The following is a 593-nucleotide window of genomic DNA, read 5'->3' as shown; positions in this document are numbered from 1 at the left end:
CGAGAGGCTGTTGTGTGAGCGCACGGAGCTCGCTGGCTTTCCAGGATCCTACCGAGTGATTCCCCCTCACTCTGAGAGCCAGGGTAATTCCTTGAGTATGAGATTTCCCCTTCCGTCCCTTACAGCCTGGCAAAGGTTGAAACGCAGAAAGTTTGGTGCTCTGAGAGCCGTGGGGAAGAGTCCAGCCATGAGGCAGCAACTTTTTTCGTGGGCTTGAGAAATGGGAAGAAATTTAAAATCCCCTCCCTGTGCTCCTGTTAATTAACTAAGTCTTGTGAAGCTAATGTGCCCTTCTTCCTATAGATGATCCAAACTACATAACGCTCACCAAGGGAATAAAGGCACTTCTGGCGTGTAACGGCACCCCGAGCCCAGAGCTGCTGCTCTTTGGCTTGCCGGGCGGGGGGAGAGGGGCTGTGCCTCCCCCGGTGCTGAAATCGCCCTCCTGGGGCACAGGGCCAGCCCAGTGTTCGGGGATGGGGTCCTCAGCCTCCCTGTGTCCGTCTGCTCAGGGTGAAGACAGCGGTCGTGAAGAAGGAGGAGAGCGTGAGCAGCCTTCGGAAGCAGTACGAAGTGAGTGAGGGGGGCAGCCG

At 56.7% G+C, this 593-nt stretch overlaps 1 protein-coding gene across 1 annotated transcript in view; it reads left to right on the top strand.

The window, feature by feature from the left end:
- Positions 1 to 573, top strand: part of LOC104079228 (centrosomal protein of 131 kDa-like) — a gene marked incomplete at both ends in the record, with an annotated part of 10,165 nt that extends 9,592 nt beyond the window's left edge. The window contains 1 exon segment of the mRNA XM_009581189.1: positions 513 to 573. Coding sequence (XP_009579484.1) covers positions 513 to 573 — 61 coding nt within the window.
- Between the last annotated feature and the right edge of the window lie 20 nt (positions 574 to 593).

Source organism: Fulmarus glacialis, unplaced genomic scaffold (assembly GCF_000690835.1).
Source record: "Fulmarus glacialis isolate BGI_N327 unplaced genomic scaffold, ASM69083v1 scaffold24577, whole genome shotgun sequence".
NCBI classification, from domain to species: Eukaryota; Metazoa; Chordata; class Aves; order Procellariiformes; family Procellariidae; genus Fulmarus; species Fulmarus glacialis.
Note: the sequence above shows the minus strand (reverse complement) of the source record. Positions and strands in the feature narration are given on the sequence as shown.